The 14,342-nt window shown below is 57.4% G+C and overlaps 2 protein-coding genes and 2 gene segments (V, D, J or C); all 4 read left to right on the top strand.

The window, feature by feature from the left end:
- The first annotated feature begins 251 nt into the window (after positions 1–251).
- Positions 252–1,693, top strand: LOC119712261. The gene is made up of 2 exons (XM_038163301.1): positions 252–381; positions 885–1,693. The coding sequence occupies exons 1-2, from the start codon at positions 330–332 to the stop codon at positions 1,637–1,639; spliced, it is 807 nt and encodes a 268-aa protein (XP_038019229.1). The 5' UTR covers positions 252–329; the 3' UTR covers positions 1,640–1,693.
- A 1,277-nt stretch (positions 1,694–2,970) lies between these two features.
- On the top strand, positions 2,971–7,638 carry LOC119712271. The segment is given in 2 exon segments: positions 2,971–3,036; positions 7,130–7,638. Coding segments are annotated over 2 exon segments (549 nt in total).
- LOC119712266 lies at positions 6,063–11,724 on the top strand. The gene is made up of 3 exons (XM_038163307.1): positions 6,063–6,507; positions 10,144–10,263; positions 10,753–11,724. The coding sequence occupies exons 2-3, from the start codon at positions 10,212–10,214 to the stop codon at positions 11,505–11,507; spliced, it is 807 nt and encodes a 268-aa protein (XP_038019235.1). The 5' UTR covers positions 6,063–6,507; positions 10,144–10,211; the 3' UTR covers positions 11,508–11,724.
- A 90-nt stretch (positions 11,725–11,814) lies between these two features.
- On the top strand, positions 11,815–14,226 carry LOC119712280. The segment is given in 2 exon segments: positions 11,815–12,906; positions 13,777–14,226. Coding segments are annotated over 2 exon segments (432 nt in total).
- Positions 14,227–14,342: the final 116 nt, after the last annotated feature.

Raw genomic sequence — 14,342 nt, 5'->3', positions numbered from 1 at the left:
ACAGGACAGCAAAGGGAGGAGGTGCGGGAACAGATGATGGGAGCGAAGGAAAGGCAGGGACTGTCGATGCTGAGCTGCACGATGCCAGCCCGATGCCCTGGGCCCCAGCCCGGCGCCGCCGCTTGCGACGTGCAGAGAGCCGAGCGCCGCCCCGCAGCCCCCGCGCTCGCCTCCGCTCCGTTCCCTGGCGGGACTGGGCGAGAGCCCGAGCGGCAGCGGCGCAGGGCTGAGCCCCGGGGCGGAGCTGGCGGCGGCCCAGAGGAGGCGGCACGGCCGCAGCAGAGCCGGGGCTCAGGGGCACAGCGAGGCTCGGCCGGCGGAGCGGCGCCATGCGGCGGGCTCGGGCCGCGGGGCTGCCGGCGCTGGCCGCGCTGCTGCTCGGTGCGTTTTGGGTGCCGCAGGGGCCGGGTCGGCGTTTGGGTGATCCCGCATCTCCCCGGAGGCTGCTGTCCAGCCTGGCTTCTTCTCAGACCTCTTCCCGAGAGCGGTTCTCTTGTGTATCCCTTACGCTTCTCCATCCCATAGTCCGCAGAAATCTCCGGATTATTTTCTCTTCCCAACCCGGCAAAAGCATTCCTTCTTTATTACTCACGAAGTCTGTCCTTACCCCTTGCTCTTTTTCTTCTTGTCTTTCTGTGCTTTCTCCCACATCCTCCCGTTCTCAAGTGACTGCACCGATCCTTCTGTCATTCACTCGTTCATCTCTCCACAAACGATTAATGGACACTTCCATTCCTACATGTGTCTGTGACATCCCCAGGAACAGTTTTCCTCCTCATCTCTCTGTGTTCCTGGCTGCTTCTGCGGGCTTTGTTCTGGGGGTTGGCAGGCAGAGCTGGGTAGAAAGTAGGAGTTGAAGTTTGTTTCTTTTCTCTCCCTGGCAGTGGCTGCGGTCAGAGCTCAAGTGCAGCAGGAGCCGTTCCTGGAGACCACCGAGGGCACCAGCATCAGCATCAAGTGCTCACACGCCAATATCCGGACTGGCGATTTCATCCATTTCTACCGTCAGCTGCCGGGCCAAAGCCCCGAACTCGTGGCGGTCACTGCTAAAGCGGCCAAGAAGGTGCGAGCCCCTGAAGGGCGTCTGACGGTGTCGAAAGATCGTCGCTCCAGCGCGCTGTGGCTGGCTGCGCCCCGGCGCGGGGACGCGGCCGTGTATTACTGCGCGCTGGGGGCCACGGGCAGAGGAGCCGGGGCTGCGGCCGGGCACGAACCGCCGCGGGCGGGGCCGGGCGGGGCCAGCAGGGGCCGCTGCCGCTCCGCCCGCCGGGCTCCCGGGGCGCGGCTCCGCAGCTCCTTCCTCTGCCCCGAGCCCGCCCGCACCGGCCCCGCACGGCCCCGCACGGCCCCGGCGCGCCGCACAACCCGCCTGCGACCCGCGCTCGCACGCTCGCCACGCACCGCCCGGCCTCCCCTCGCTCCCGAGCCCGCCGCTGCCTCACGCCAAACTGCTGCGGGCTGCGCCTCTGCCGCCGCCTCTCGCCCTCCGGACACGGCTGCTGCTGCTCTCGGCCTGCTTTGCAAAGCCACGAGCTGCTCCTTGACAGCACCTGGGCTGGGAGCTGGCAAAGCAGCTGCGCTGACGGGCACACGGGGGCTAAATAATGCAGTGCTGTGGCGTCAAGGGGTCATGGATTGAGAGAGGTTTTCAGTGAGGCTTTCTGAGGTGACCGAGGAATGTCCACCTCTGTCTCTGCAGAAATGTCTCTGTTCCATACTGCAAGGAGAATAAGAAGCAGCATTCTCCCGGGGATGGGTAGTGGACGTGTACTTTCAATCCCACCCGAGTTTGGAATTCACTTCTCTACCTTTTGTTCTCATCCTCGGATGTCTACACACGCCCTTGGATGTGCATTCAGCATCTTCCTGAAATAGAAGAACATTGGGAAGGGAAAACAATAAATCTGTTGCAGTACAGGAGCATTTCATATCGTTGAAGGGCTCACTCACACCCAGCCTCCCCCTGAAATTGATTTGCCCCTTCCCTGCACTTTAGTAACCTGTCAAGCATCCAGAAGAACAGATGCCAGACTTCAGCAATGCCGCAAATGTTGCAGGGACAGACTTGAAGGACTGAGCTCCACATGAGGTTTCTCCCCCGAGACTTGCTCTGGAGACCCCATTTCCTTTGGGGACAGGAGCCTTTCAGCATCTTCAGGAGCTCTTTGGGCTGAGCAAGTTCAGCAGAGGCCACAGTTAGGGCACATGAAAGGCGACAGTGTCTGGTTCTCTGGGGCTCACATCACCTCCATTTTCCCTTCCGAGGGAAGAACAGGGGAAAGGGAAAGTGATGAACAAAGCACTCAGTGACACCAATCGGGCCGTAGGTGATAAGGGGAGAAAGAGCTCAGAGCTCTGCAGCCTCGAATTGATGGGCCTTCGGGGAACTGCTGAGAATTGGCTCAGGCTGAGCTGTGTCAGCCACAAGGAGGGACAAGAGGAACAGGAGGATAATGGAGGTTTGAGGGGGTCTCGTGGGGTTAGGGAGCACCCACCAAGGAATGCTTGTGAGGCTGGGCAGCCTCCAGCCTTGGAGTTCTCCAAAAGTCTTCTGGATCGGGAGATTTGCAGTGACCCCAGAGAGCTGAGGACACCTCGGGAGGGTGAGAAACCTCAGCGGGGAAGAAGCCCCTGAGCTCCCAAGCGCCCAGGCCTGGGAGTGCAGCAGAGCTGGCCATTGCAGCTGCGGAGGTGAGGCTCCAGTGCGAGCTGAGCGGGAACAGCCCCTTCCCATCAGTGAGGCCGCAGGGGCACGGGATGCTCCCAGTGCCAACGGCTGAGGGAGCCTCGGGGGCTGCTGCTGGAGGAGCGACAAACGCACACGGAGCATTTCAGGCACGGCAAGGACAGGGCACTGCTCTGCCTGCTCCCGCCGCCGCCGCTTCCTTTGCTCCCGCCCACAGGCGTTCCCGGCAGCTCTGCTCTCTCGGCGCTCGGAGGTGCTTTAGGCTCTTCCTCACTCGGCAAACACGCAGCTTGGTCTCGCCATGCACCTGGCACATCTCATCCTCACCGTCTTCCTGGGCCAGCTCCTGGGTAAGTCCTGGCTCAGCCCCAAGGCACCCCTAGTCTCTTCTTTCTCTTCTTCTCTCTGCCCACAGGAAACCCTCAAGAGCCCAATCAAGACCTTTTTGGCAAATATGGTGAAAAGAGGGAAAAGACTGAGAGAAATCTGCTTCCCTTTGTGGTTTTGCAAGCCTTTGTTCAAGAAGTTCTTCGATTTGTAAAGGAAAAGGGAAGGAAGGGAAACCTCAGATCTCTTCTCTGTCTTTTCTCTAACCTTAAAATCATCTCCCTCTGCCTCTCTCTTATGATCTTCCCGCAGTCACATCAGCGGATCTCAGTTGTCTCTACAGCTCCACATTCCTCCCATTTAAGCTTTACATTCCCAGATCCTGTCAAACCCTCCCCAGGCACCTCAATGTTCTCACTCCACTAACATTAGCAGGGAGTCCCATTCTGCCTCCAGGCTGACACAGCTCTGCCACGGCTTCCAGAGTTCTCTCAATTGGCAACACAACCAGGGCTCCCTCTTTCCAAGCTCAGTTTTGTGTGCTCTCAGGGATCGAGGAGCCCTCAGAGGTGACAGAGATGGGGAAGCAGGATGAACCATTCTGCTGTACCTCACTGGGCTCCTCAGGGAGGTGGAGGGTGCTGGCTCCTGCACACAAAGCTCAAGCATGACAGACTGTTCCTTGGGCCTTTAAGCAGCACGGGGACCGTGTCTTGGTTTGAGAGGAAATGAGTTTTTGGGAGGTGGTGGTGGTCAAACCAATAGGTGCCCAGATGTGGATATTGGCACCTGGTTTGACCATTGAGGATATGGATATGCCTCTGAGAACACAGGGGTTAAAAGCGAGGAACTCCCACGGGAATTTTCTCTGCGTTCCGGTGGATGGAAGAGTTCAGACCTCCCCTGCCCGGCTTCGGGCTGGGCGGGGGAGGGGAAAGCCATGCGGCCGAGGGAGTGGGCCGGAGCCTTGGGCAGAGGACGGGAGGCGATGGTTCGGTCAAGAGTGAGTTCCCCACACAGATGGAAGGGTGGAGGAACTCAGAGAGGCAGTGGGCAGCCCCCCCTCCTCGGGAGAGAGAGAGAGGGAGAGAGGTGCCAGTGCTATCTTAAACTTGATAAGCACCGGCCTGGCTGAGGAAGAGAAGGGGGGGCCGACAAGGGAAGAGTGCGGAGCGGTGTGGGAGTTCAAAATGAGCAGAGACTGTGATTTTAACCCTTCTGTGGGACGGTGGAAACCTGGCAAATGCTGATCCTCCGGGAGTCGAAGGAGGAGAGAAACGGATAAGAGGAAATGTGCAAGTGTGATGAGAGCTGTGCAAGTGGAGAAGGACTGAGAGATGTTGAGAAAATCCTAAGTGGAGGAGATGATGGAGTGGCTTTTGGCTGGACTTTTCTTGTATAGCCATGGACAGAACCTTTTCCTGTAATACAGAGACTGCATTTTAGGGGGAGGCGGTGCCAAAGGAGTGATGTGAGCAGAGACGACAGGTGATGAGTGATGGTGAGACCCCTCGGCCCCAGGGGGTGAAATATTGGGGGGGACTGGTGTCCCGAAAAGAGGTGAGAGACTGTCGTTCTCTTCTGGAACTGGGCAAGGCATCCTTGAAAGGGGAAACCCTAAAAGCAGCTCTGGTCCATGTTCAGTGGTGAGAGCACTGAACATGGAAGGAAGAAGTCACGAAGGCGATGGCTGAGTGACGGGGAAACACAGCTGGATTCGGCCGTGTGTTTTTCCAGGGGAAACCTGTGGCACAAGGAGGGCTCCTTCTCTCCTTGATGAAATGAGAAGTGATTATCGGAAGGGTGGAGATGGACTGAGTTGATTATCTGAAGGGTGATGGATTGGGAAGAGATCTAAGGTTTTGTGTCATTCTGTAAAATTGAGTGGGGGGAGGAGAAATGTTTGAGAGGTTTCCATTCTGCTCTATGTGTGTTCATTTTATTAGAATTGTAAGATAATAAAGTTTTTTTCTTTCTTGTTTACAAGTGGAGGCCTGCTTTGCTCTGTCTCTGATCACATCTCACAGCAGACACCAGGGGAGAATGGGTTTTCATGGGGGCACTGGCATGGGGCCAGCGCCAAACCATGACAACTGGGAGCAGGGAAACAGCCCAGCTCTGCATTGGGTAATGCAGAGCTCCGAGCTCCTGCCTAAAATCTCTCAGGGCTCTGCTACAGAGCAGGGAGATTTCTCCACCAGAGTTTTCCATGCACTTCCATTTCCTTCCCATTGTCTTTCCCTGTGGAGCTGCTCACCAGCAATTTCTTGCAGGCACCACGGGGCAGGACACGGTCACCCAGGACGATGGACCAGTCACGGTGGAGCAGGGACACTCCTTCCACACCACCTGCAAATACCACACCAGTGCTTTTAATGCCTTGCTGTGGTACCAGGTGCGGAAAGGCCAAGCCCCAGAGCTGGTCTCCTATCAGGCAGGGCCTGGCCCCAGGCGCAGCGGCCGGATCACCACGCACCTGAACACCACGGGCAAATCCAGTGTCCTGCAGCTGGAGGAAGTGGAGCTCTCTGACACTGCCTTGTACCTCTGTGCTGTGCAAAGCACCCTGGTGCAGGGAGCTTCCTCAGCTGTGCAACAACCCAGGGCAGGGAGGGGATGTGTCAGTGCAAGGCTGAGCTTGGGGAAGGGACTCTGATCTCACCCTGATGCTCAGCAGAAGTTGCATCCCCATGTGTGTACAATGGTCTGATGGTTTGGACAGCGTTCATCCCAGCACTTCCATTGGGAAAGTAGCGGAAGTGTACTTTCTATCCCACTTGTGCCTGGAATTCACTTCTCTACATGTTTTGTTCCCATCCTCAGGTTTCCCCAAACACGCATGGATTTGCATTCAGCATCTTCCTGAAATAGTAGAATATCTGGGAGGGACAACAATAAATGCATTGGAGTAGAGGAGAATATGTTGTACTACTTTGACTCATTTCCACATTGTGCAGTCTCTAAGTAAAAGGAAAGAAGAATATCCCCGGTGCTCGCCTGGGAGCCTGTCCTTCCACACTGCAGCCCTGCTGCTTTTGGCCCCACATGTCCTCAGCAGAGCCCAGGGCTGGCTGTGTGTTGCTGCCTTGGGTGCCCTTGGAGCAGCCCCGTTTGCATGGACACACGTGAAGCAGGGATTTGTCCGGGGCTCCGCTCCGGAGAGCACGGCCCTGTGTGTGTCCGTGTGCGTCCCTGATCGGGAGGGAATGTCCCGACCGTGGCAGGGCCAGCGAGCACTGCCCTGGCCCTGCCCAGCCCAGAGCAGCAGCTGCCCAGGCTCACAAGCAGCCCGAGTGCAGCTGGCTGGGGCCGGCAGCTGCCCGCTGCAGGTGTGCGCAGGGCGGATCCGCTTCCCGCGCGGTGCCGCTGGTGTGTGCGATGGGACACGGCTGTCTCTTGTCGCCGGCCGTGCCCAAGGTGCTCGTGTCGCTCGTAGTGCCGGTGCCGTGAGAGGCGGGGCTGAGCCCCGGGGCGGAGCTGGCGGCGGCCCAGAGGAGGCGGCACGGCCGCAGCAGAGCCGGGGCTCAGGGGCACAGCGAGGCTCGGCCGGCGGAGCGGCGCCATGCGGCGGGCTCGGGCCGCGGGGCTGCCGGCGCTGGCCGCGCTGCTGCTCGGTGCGTTGTGTTGGTGGCGGAGGGGCGTCCCGGTCAGCGGGCTGTGTGAGATCTTCGCAGCTCAAGATTCATCTCTTGCTCTCCTGTTCATTTTCTGATCTTCTTTGCCCTCTGTCCCCTCATCTGACCTCTTATTTTCTTCCCTCTGCGAATCATTACTTCCCACCTTGCGTTTTGTCTCCTCTCTCTGTATCCATCCATCCATCCATCCATCCATCCATCCATCCATCCATCCATCCATCCATCCATCCATCCATCGTTTCATCCATCCATCCTTTCATCCATTCCTCTTAGCCAGTCTATTTTTGACATTTCTTTCTGATTCCCCTTCAAAGCATCTCTCAGAGGTCCTTACCTTCAATCAGATACTCTCAGAGAAGTCATGTCTCCATATTTCATTATTCGAACAGAACCAAGTTTGCTCTGCTCTTTCGTCCTCCCCCATTTCCCCCTGCATGGCATTGTCGGTAAAAGAAACTAATTCTTCTTTTCTCCCCGGCAGTGGCTGAGGCCAGAGCCCAGGTAGAGCAGGAGCCATTCCTGGAGACCACCGAGGGCACCGGCATCAACATCACCTGCTCACATCCCCAAATCCAGATCAGCGATTGGATCCAGTGGTACCTTCTGCTCTCGGGCCAAAGACCTGAACTTCTTGCACTCACAGTTAAAGAGACCAAAGACCTGTCGGCCATTGCAGGAACGCTGTCGGTGTCGGAAGATCGGCGCTCCAGCGCGCTGTGGCTGGCTGTGCCCCGGCGCGGGGACGCGGCCGTGTATTACTGCGCGCTGGGGGCCACGGGCAGAGGAGCCGGGGCTGCGGCCGGGCACGAACCGCCGCGGGCGGGGCCGGGCGGGGCCAGCAGGGGCCGCTGCCGCTCCGCCCGCCGGGCTCCCGGGGCGCGGCTCCGCAGCTCCTTCCTCTGCCCCGAGCCCGCCCGCACCGACAGCGCCGATGGCACCGAAAAGGCCGACACGCTCCGGGCCTGCTGGCCCTCCCTTTAACTACTATTGCTTCTCCTCCCTTCCATCACATCCCTCAGCCTCCGTGACGCCTTGCTGGCAACAAAGCAGCAACCCGAGTAGAAGAAGCAATTAAAGAACTCCTACTGCACATACACGAGTTCATGATACCACACACACACTCTGGGGCTAGCACAGGCCCACATGATAACTCATAGCTCTGCATTTATGATGAGGTGTGTGCACACACATTTCCAAAGGAGACCCAGGCACAAACACTTCTCCTTCTGCCATGTCCCCACTGATGTGCAAACACGCACGCTCGCTCCTATTCCTGCTCCTGCATCCAAGCCTTTGCCCGCACATCTACGTGAACACTCCTGTCCAGAGATGGGCACACACAAAGCACATCCCAATACTGTCACGATCCGCCCTTATGGACGAGATTGTGATGGTTCGTTATCTGATTTCAGGGTACAAAACACCAACACGGCAAGGGGGTTTGCAGTAACAAAATCAATGTACTTTATTGAACAATCACAGCAAAATGCATTGGAGGGAATTAGAGAGAGAGAGAGAGAGAGAGAGAAAGAAAACCCCTATAGGAAAGGAAGGAAAGACTGAGTAAGTATATCTGGCAACATAGAGGCGATGCAATTCTTCGAGGTCCAGTCGGTGTCCAGTCGAGGAGTCGCCTTTACGTTGGGGAAGATCTTCGAAGGCTAGCTGACTTGAGGGGCCTTTTCTATTGAAAGTTGGGAAGGAGGGGGGAAAGAATACAATAGTCTTATGATCTCAACAGTGGGGAGAGCTATTATTTTCCTGGTTCACTGCCTGCAGGCAAACATGATCAGCTTGATTAGCTGTTCTCCCCACACACACTGCCCTCCTCCCCCCAGATTACAGGTTTCAGTCCTTGAGGACAAAAAGAGTCTTGTCCACATAGGGATTTCATGTCTCAGTCCTAGAGGGAGTGGCTTCTCCCATCTCAGTCCATCTGCCACGGTGGTTGTACAGTAGATGAAGGGTCTTCTGTGGAGACCACCAAAGGGTAATTCCAGAAGAGAGTCCAGCCAGGCTTGGGGGTGGAAAACTCCAGGCCATTGTTACAGAGCAAGGCAGGTGAAGGAAGGTCAAGATGCTCCTTGTCCTTTTCACTGGGAGCAGTGTAGCGTGAGGTACAATAACTCAAGTTCCAGTCCCGGGAACTTGGCGAACCCCCACCAAACCAGGATGTAGGATCCTCTTTCTTTTGGTGGTCTCAGTCTTTCTTCACGACGATCGTGAGGTAGATGAGAAAGCAATCTCGGGCAGAGTCTTACAAACACACACTCACATATTCACCTTGCCTTCTTCCCTCCTCAGCTCACCCTGATGCTCACTGCTTTTTGCCTCCCTGTGTGTCATCACTGGGCTGCTGGTTCTGACCCTGCCCTGTTAAAATTGCTTTCAGGAAAGTAGCCATGATTCGCTGGCCATCCTACCCTGTGTTCAGCCTGTGAGTACCCAAACCATGCCAGGGCCTTGCCTGACTCCTTGGCCTTCCTCACAAGGCTCCAGCCCTGCTGCAGTTGTTCCCAGGTTTCCTCAGCAGCGTCCATGGCTGATTGTGTCCTTGCCTGTGCTCCTGCTTTGTGTGCACTTGTGTTCAGGCAGGGTCCACAGGAATCCATGGGGGAGCACAAATTCGAGCATGAATCCACCCCAATATACAGGAACCTCTGTGTCTGTGTGTGTGTATCTCTGAGTGTCTGTCTGTCCTATTGTGTTACTGAGCCAGTGGAATGTGTTGATCTCACTGGAGACGCTCTCCACGGCTCTGCCCTGAGCATCCCAGAGCAGCATTTGCCCAGACTCAGAAGGAGCCCGGGTGTAACTGGACAATGATGGAGCAGCCTGCAGGAGATTTGTCCAGGGAAGAGGCGCTGAAATGCAGTCCCTGCTTCCTGAGCTCTCCTTTCTCAGCTGCTCTAAACATCACACTCTGCTACTGCCAATTGTCAGCCCCGGGAATTATAGTTTCACTCAAGTTTGGATTTTTAGTTTGATTCCATTTGAATTGTTGGGAGTGTCTCAGCATGGCTGGGAGTGCCCACACACAGGGACACGCAGACACATGGACACATGGTCACAGGGACACGTGGACACAAGCAGACACAGACACCAACACAGGGACACATGGACACACAGACACCGAGACACAGACTGGTGTCTCCAGGCCAGTGCACAGCTGCTCTCTCCTGAGCTGCATCCGATTGGTTTCATGGACACGCAGGAAGGCTGGGCCTTTGTGCCCACGTCCTGGATCCGTGTGAGTGCATTTCTTTCCCGCGCCCTGAAGGACAATTCGGGAGTCCCCACAGGACAGCAAAGGGAGGAGGTGCGGGAACAGATGGGCCCCAGCCCGACGCCGCTGCTTCCGACGAGCAGAGAGCCGAGCGCCGCCCCGCAGCCCCCGCGCTCGCCTCCGCTCCGTTCCCTGGCGGGACTGGGCGAGAGCCCGAGCGGCAGCGGCGCAGGGCTGAGCCCCGGGGCGGAGCTGGCGGCGGCCCAGAGGAGGCGGCACGGCCGCAGCAGAGCCGGGGCTCAGGGGCACAGCGAGGCTCGGCCGGCGGAGCGGCGCCATGCGGCGGGCTCGGGCCGCGGGGCTGCCGGCGCTGGCCGCGCTGCTGCTCGGTGCGCGGCGGTCTGGGTTGGGGTGATCCCGCATGTCCCCGGAACCTGCCGTCCTGCCTTGCTTCTTCACAGACCTTTTCTCTAGAGCTCTTCTCTCCTTCATCCCTCCCTCTTCTCCATCTCATACTTTCCCAGAAATCTCCGGATTCTATTCTATGCCCAAACCTGCACAAACGATCCTTCTTGTTCCTTCTTTATGAACCAACTGATGAAGTCTATCCTTACCTCATGCTAATTTGCGTCTTTCCCCCCCCCCCCCCATTCTCTCACATCCTTCCGTTCTCCAGCGACTCTCCTCATCGTCCTGTCCTTCACGCATTTATCATTCCACAAACGATTAATGAACACTTGCATTGCTGCGTATCTTGACAACCGCTCGGAAATGTTTTCCTAACTATATCTGTAGGATCCTGACTGTTTCTATGGGATTTGATCTGTGCAGTGGAACCGTGTAGAATTTGAAGTTTATTAATTTTCATTCCCCTGCAGTGACTTCAGGCAGAGCCCAGGTGCAGCAGGAGCCATTCCTGGAGACCACCGAGGGCACCGGCATCAACATCAACTGCTCACACTCCAGCAAACGTAGCACTGATTACATCCATTTCTACCGTCTGCTACCGGGCCGGGGACCCGAATTCCTCGCAGCTGCCTATACAGGCTCCAAGGATGTGGCGGCGATTGCAGGAACGCTGTCGGTGTCGGAGGACGGGCGCTCCAGCGCGCTGTGGCTGGCTGTGCCCCGGCGCGGGGACGCGGCCGTGTATTACTGCGCGCTGGGGGCCACGGGCAGAGGAGCCGGGGCTGCGGCCGGGCACGAACCGCCGCGGGCGGGGCCGGGCGGGGCCAGCAGGGGCCGCTGCCGCTCCGCCCGCCGGGCTCCCGGGGCGCGGCTCCGCAGCTCCTTCCTCTGCCCCGAGCCCGCCCGCACCGGCCCCGCACGGCCCCGCACGGCCCCGGCGCGCCGCACAACCCGCCTGCGACCCGCGCTCGCACGCTCGCCACGCACCGCCCGGCCTCCCCTCGCTCCCGAGCCCGCCGCTGCCTCACGCCAAACTGCTGCGGGCTGCGCCTCTGCCGCCGCCTCTCGCCCTCCGGACACGGCTGCTGCTGCTCTCGGCCTGCTTTGCAAAGCCACGAGCTGCTCCTTGACAGCACCTGGGCTGGGAGCTGGCAAAGCAGCTGCACTGACGGGCACACGGGGGCTAAATAATGCAGTGCTGTGGCGTCAAGGGGTCATGGATTGAGAGAGGTTTTCAGTGAGGCTTTCTGAGGTGACCGAGGAATGTCCACCTCTGTCTCTGCAGAAATGTCTCTGTTCCATACTGCAAGGAGAATAAGAAGCAGCATTCTCCCAGGGATGGGTAGTGGACGTGTACTTTCAATCCCACCCGAGTTTGGAATTCACTTCTCTACCTTTTGTTCTCATCCTCGGATGTCCACACACGCCCTTGGATGTGCATTCAGCATCCTCCTGAAATAGAAGAAAATTGGGAAGGGAAAACAATAAATCTGTTGCAGTACAGGAGCATTTCATATCGTTGAAGGGCTCACTCACACCCAGCCTCCCCCTGAAATTGATTTGCCCCTTCCCTGCACTTTAGTAACCTGTCAAGCATCCAGAAGAACAGATGCCAGACTTCAGCAATGCCGCAAATGTTGCAGGGACAGACTTGAAGGACTGAGCTCCACATGAGGTTTCTCCCCCGAGACTTGCTCTGGAGCCCCCCTTTCCTTTGGGGACAGGAGCCTTTCAGCATCTTCAGGAGCTCTTTGGGCTGAGCAAGTTCAGCAGAGGCCACAGCCAGGGCACATGAAAGGCGACAGTGTCTGGTTCTCTGGGGCTCACATCACCTCCATTTTCCTTTCCGAGGGAAGAACAGGGGAAAGGGAAAGTGATGAACAAAGCACGCAGTGACACCAATCGGGCCGTAGGTGATAAGGGGAAAAAGAGAGAGCTCAGAGCTCTGCAGCCTCTAATTGATGGGCCTTCGGGGAACTGCTGAGAATTGGCTCAGGCTGAGCTGTGTCAGCCACAAGGAGGGACAAGAGGAACAGGAGGATAATGGAGGTTTGAGGGGGTCTCGTGGGGTTAGGGAGCACCCACCAAGGAATGCTTGTGAGGCTGGGCAGCCTCCAGCCTTGGAGTTCTCCATAAGCCTTCTGGATTGGGAGATGAACAGTGACCCCAGAGAGCTGAGGACACCTCGGGAGGGTGAGAAACCTCAGCGGGGAAGGAGCCCCTGAGCTCCCAAGCGCCCAGGCCTGGGAGTGCAGCAGAGCTGGCCATTGCAGCTGCGGAGGTGAGGACTCCAGTGCGAGCTGAGCGGGAACAGCCCCTTCCCATCAGTGAGGCCGCAGGGGCACGGGATGCTCCCAGTGCCAATGGCTGAGGGAGCCTCGGGGGCTGCTGCTGGAGGAGCGACAAACGCACACGGAGCATTTCAGGCACGGCAAGGACAGGGCACTGCTCTGCCTGCTCCCGCCGCCGCTTCCTTTGCTCCCGCCCACAGGCGTTCCCGGCAGCTCTGCTCTCTCGGCGCTCGGACGTGCTTTGGGCTCTTCCTCACTCGGCAAACACGCAGCTTGGTCTCGCCATGCACCTGGCACATCTCATCCTCACCGTCTTCCTGGGCCAGCTCCTGGGTAAGTCCTGGCTCTTCCCCAAGGCACCCCTAGTCTCTTCTTTCTCTTCTTCTCTCTGCCCACAGGAAACCCTCGAGAGCCCAATCAAGACCTTTTGGGAAATATGGTGAAAAGAGGGAAAAGACTGAGAGAAATCAGCTTCCCTTTGTGGTTTTGCAAGCCTTTGCTCAAGAAGTTCTTCGATTTGCAGAGGAAAAGGGAAGGAAGAGAAACCTCAGATCTCTTCTCTGTCTTTTCTCTAACCTTAAAATCATCTCCCTCTGCCTCTCTCTTATGATCCTCCCGCAGTCACATCAGCGGATCTCAGTTGTCTCTACAGCCCCACATTCCTCCCATTTAAACTTTACATTCCCAGATCCTGTCAAACCCTCCCCAGGCACCTCAATGTTCTCACTCCACTAACATTAGCAGGGAGTCCCATTCTGCCTCCAGGCTGACACAGCTCTGCCACGGCTTCCAGAGTTCTCTCAATTGGCAACACAACCAGGGCTCCCTCTTTCCAAGCTCAGTTTTGTGTGCTCTCAGGGATCGAGGAGCCCTCAGAGGTGACAGAGATGGGGAAGCAGGATGAACCATTCTGCTGTACCTCACTGGGCTCCTCAGGAAGGTGGAGGGTGCTGGCTCCTGCACACAAAGCTCAAGCATGACAGACTGTTCCTTGGGCCTTTAAGCAGCACGGGGACCGGGAGCAGGGACACAGCCCAGCTCTGCTTTGGGTAATGCAGAGCAAAGAGCTCCGAGCTCCTGCCAAAAATCTCTCAGGGCTCTGCCTGCAGGGCAGGGAGATTTCTCCACCAGAGTTTTCCATGCACTTCCATTTCCTTCCCATTGTCTTTCCCTGTGGAGCTGCTCACCAGCAATTTCTTGCAGGCACCACGGGGCAGGACACGGTCACCCAGGACGATGGACCAGTCACGGTGGAGCAGGGACACCCCTTCCACACCACCTGCAAATACCACACCAGTGCTTTTAGGGCATTGCTGTGGTACCAGGTGCGGAAAGGCCAAGCCCCAGAGCTGGTCTCCTATCAGGCAGGGCCTGGCCCCAGGCGCAGCGGCCGGATCACCACGCACCTGAACACCACGGGCAAATCCAGTGTCCTGCAGCTGGAGGAAGTGGAGCTCTCTGACACTGCCTTGTACCTCTGTGCTGTGCAAGACACCCTGGTGCAGGGAGCTTCCTCAGCTGTGCAACAAGCCAGGGCAGGGAGGGGATGTGTCAGTGCAAGGCTGAGCTTGGGGAAGGGACTCTGATCTCACCCTGATGCTCAGCAGAAGTTGCATCCCCATGTGTGTTCAATGGTCTGATGGTTTGGACAGCGTTCATCCCAGCACTTCCATTGGGAAAGTAGTGGAAGTGTACTTTCTATCCCACCTGTGCCTGGAATTCACTTCTCTACATGTTTTGTTCCCATCCTCAGGTTTCCCCAAACACGC

This window comes from Motacilla alba, chromosome 27 (assembly GCF_015832195.1).
Source record: "Motacilla alba alba isolate MOTALB_02 chromosome 27, Motacilla_alba_V1.0_pri, whole genome shotgun sequence".
NCBI classification, from domain to species: domain Eukaryota; kingdom Metazoa; phylum Chordata; class Aves; order Passeriformes; family Motacillidae; genus Motacilla; species Motacilla alba.
Note: the sequence above shows the minus strand (reverse complement) of the source record. Positions and strands in the feature narration are given on the sequence as shown.